The sequence below is a fragment of the Lolium perenne genome, chromosome 5 (assembly GCF_019359855.2).
Source record: "Lolium perenne isolate Kyuss_39 chromosome 5, Kyuss_2.0, whole genome shotgun sequence".
Lineage (NCBI taxonomy): Eukaryota > Viridiplantae > Streptophyta > Magnoliopsida > Poales > Poaceae > Lolium > Lolium perenne.
The window spans coordinates 28,266,897-28,270,637 of NC_067248.2; the positions used below are offsets into that span (position 1 = coordinate 28,266,897).

The 3,741-nt window shown below is 55.6% G+C and overlaps 1 protein-coding gene across 1 annotated transcript; it reads left to right on the forward strand.

Moving 5' to 3' along the window:
- Nucleotides 1-384: 384 nt before the first annotated feature.
- Nucleotides 385-1,791, forward strand: LOC127303133 (putative F-box protein At5g62060). Its single transcript, XM_051333908.1, has 2 exons — nt 385-704; nt 888-1,791. The coding sequence occupies exons 1-2, from the start codon at nt 385-387 to the stop codon at nt 1,789-1,791; spliced, it is 1,224 nt and encodes a 407-aa protein (XP_051189868.1).
- Nucleotides 1,792-3,741: the final 1,950 nt, after the last annotated feature.

The following is a 3,741-nucleotide window of genomic DNA, read 5'->3' on the forward strand; positions in this document are numbered from 1 at the left end:
AACAAGAAAAAAAAGAAGATCAACATGTAGTCGGATTCGTGTAGCTCCGAAGCAAAGGAGGGAAGGAAATACAGTAGTAGGAGTGCATACAAATTCTATGTTACAATCCGTGTCCACCTATGAGAGAGTAACGATGCCTGATATTAGGATCCGTTGTCCGTATAGGTTGGCTCATCAAGTAGCTATGTACTGGAATATCAGCATGGTGCGGCCGAATTCGTGGGCAACACGGCCGGACACGGACTAGCTCGAACTCTGGCGGGGCACTACATATATCTCAACAGCTCTTGATTAGAGCACCAGCTCTGTCCTCAAAGCTTGCTCAACTCCAGCGTCGGCGATTCGCCGTCCTGCACTGTATATATCGGGTGCGAAACAGTGCTCATGGCTGCTAAGCGTCAGCGATGTGCCGTCCTCGACGAGCCCATGGTGCTCCCCGACCATCTCATAGAGCAAATCCTCATGCGCTTGCCGCAGAAGTCACTGATTCGTTGCCGCTGCCTCTCCCGTGCCTGGGCCGCCACGCTCTCCTCGGGCGATTTTGCGAACTCCTACCACCACGTAGCCAACATCCACGGCGGCCCCAGGATCTTTGGCGTCCAGGACTTGCTAGACGGCCATGAGCCCAAGGTGCTCGCGCCACTTACAAGGACCCTGCGCGTTATCACTGTGAACAGCTTCCCACGCTTCGCCATGGAGTTGCCGTCCATGGAGGAGGAGGAGGAGGAAGAAGAAGAAGAAGAAGAAGAAGAAGAAGAAGAAGATATCCGTCCAATAGCAGCGAGCTTCGTCACGTCGCAGTGCCGCGGCCTCGTCATAGTGACTGCCACCCCAAGAGGAAAGGCCTCTCGCCCAGACATGTCCTTTGTTTGCAACCCGGCTACCAGGCAGATGACGGCTCTGCCGGAGGGACGGACAACGGGCCGCCGTGGTACCTCCATAGATTACATAGAAAAGTATGAGAGCCTAGGGCTCGGCTACGACGTCCACACCAAGAAACACAAAGTTGTGCGCATCTACTACAGTGGCCAGCCCATGTCGACGTCCAGTGGCTGTGAAGTCTTTGAGATAAACGGCCCCACAGAAATGTGGCGGCCGACCGGTGAGAAGCCAATGGGTTGGATAGACAGAGGCAGTATCAGTGTCTTCGCGCAAGAACATGTGTACTGGTTAGCGTACCACGAGCTCTATCCTCGACCCAAAAGGATATTCATCATGTCCTTCTCGTTCAGAGATGAGAAGCTTGGGACTATACAGCCACCGCCATTGGACACGAAGGACATGACTCATGAGCTGACGGAGCTTGGCGGACGACTCTGCCTTTTCACCCCCTACAAAAATAGATATAACATCTGGCTGCTGGATCGGTATGGACCAGGAGGAGCTACATGGGATCTGCGATACCGAATCGACATACCACTAGAGGTCATGCCATGGGGGGGCAGCCCCCTCGCCATTATCGATGACGGCCGACGCATAGTCCTCACGGAAAATTCTTGCCCTAACCAAATATATGCATACGACCCTCTCACCAAGAAGACTGAGAACCTCCTCGATTGGTCCATCCCTAACTCCTACTTGGGCATAAACGGTGCTGCTGTATACGAGGAAAGCATCGCCTCCCCGGGACGGCAGCCTTGTAAAGATACCGTGTTGATCTCCTCACCGTCTACGCAGGCTCTATGGCTGGTCCTGCAGCTACAACTCCTGCCACAACGCACAATTGGAAGGCTTATGTGTGTCTGCCGGAGCTGGCGCTCCATGATATGTTGTCATGTTCCCACACACTGACATACTATTGGAAGTACTAGTTACCGCTTGCCCACAAGAGCAAACCCAAGCTGGGTGGAAAAACCTGTTGTTGTTTTTTACATTTATATTATGTAGAGACCTTCTGATGGGAGTACGTACATGGGATGGAATAGCTAATGGCCCAATAAGTTGCCGAACTGAAACTAGTTGTTTGTTTCAATTCCCCATCGCATTATCCCATCGCATCTAGAACCCTCTCCGCCATTTCATAACTTTCTTCACCTCTTTGAGTTTCATGGAAATCTATATTAAGACATGTCACATGGCACTGACAAAAGACGAAGCTTCGTGCCTCGCCCAAAAGAAGCCACTTTGGCTGAAGGGTGCGCACGACCGCATCGATTCCTCTCTAGATATTCAGCAGCCAGATCAATTCTCCTCTCTGCGGCAAACTGAGGAATCTCCAAGACAAAGAACATAACTCATTGGCAACCAGATCAAGGCGGCCTACAAGCAGCAGATCGATGCCTTGGAGCTTGAAGAACAGCAGGGTCAGACCACCTTTATTCTCCGACGTAGACAAGTAAGCCCCTACGGACGCCCTCTGCCAACCGTGCAGATCAAGAAAGAAGGCCATGGTTGCATAGAAGATGCCTTCAACAAGTTAACGCCATGGCGGAGCACGGTTTTCACCGGCAACCATGCCTCCCAAACTTGATCGCATATCCTGGACTAGATGGGATCCCTAGATCTGCCACAACCAGCCACCAACCGGCCTGTTGAGATACATATCTTGTATATCCGGATGTGTATCCTCTGTAGTTATTGTATAGCGATACATATCCTTGTATTTACTATTGGGCCCGCCTCCTTCCTTGTATAGTCGAGGACGTGGCCTATATATGTACCGCCATATGCATCCGATCAATACATCGAGCATTGCATCTCTCTCCACATGGTATCAGACACCTCCTAGATCCTAAACCCTAGCCGCGCGCCGCCTCTCTTCCCCGTGCGCCGCACCCCTCAACCCCTAAACCCTAGCAGCGCCGCCTCTCCTCCCTCTCTAGCCGCGCGCCGCCTCCCCTTCCTCATCATGTCAACCCCTAGCTCCAACCCCTTCGCCGACTCCTCCATCCCCGACCCCGGCCAGCTCCGCGCCGTCGCCATCACCGACCATGTCCCCGTCAAGCTGTCCACCACCGCCGCCAACTACCTCGCCTGGAAGACGTACTTCTACCTCCTCTTCCGCGAGTACAACCTGCGCGATCACATCGACGGCACCGCCGACCTCCTCGCCTGCGACGCCGACTGGCTGGCTATCGACGCCACCATCATCCGCTGGCTCTTCCTCACCGTCTCGCCGGACATCTTCAAGACCGTCGTTCGGAAGGCGATGACGCCCGCACGGTGTGGGGAAAGATCAACGGCCTCTTCACCAATAACAAGCTCCAACGTGTTGTCTTTTTGCAGCAGGAATTCTTCGGCACACCCCAGGGCGATCAAACCTTGGACGCCTACTGCCTGCGCCTCAAGGCCATCTCCGACGAGCTCCAGGACCTTGGGTTCCGGATTGGCGACGAGCTCCTCCTCTCCACCCTCACCGCCGGCCTCAACGAGGACCTCGGCAACGCCGCCTCCAACCTCACCCTCATGACCAACCCTACGTTCGAGCGGGCGGTCGACTACCTCCGGCTGGAGGAACGCCGGCTGAAGGGTGTGCGCACCCGGGCGGTTCACACCGCTCTATGGGCCAGCGGCAACAGCGTTCTTCCTCATGGCGGAGGAGCTCCACCGGCGCCCACCCCCGCCTCTCCACACCCTGCGCCTCAGCCGCAACAACACCAAGGAGGAGGGGGCGGTGGCCGCGGCCGTCGCCGTGGCCGTGGTGGTGGCCGTGGCGGTGGCAACAACGGCGGCCCTGGCATCGTCGGACCGCGCCCCGGGTACTCACACCCCACTCCGCCGTGGGCGGGCGGACACAACCCC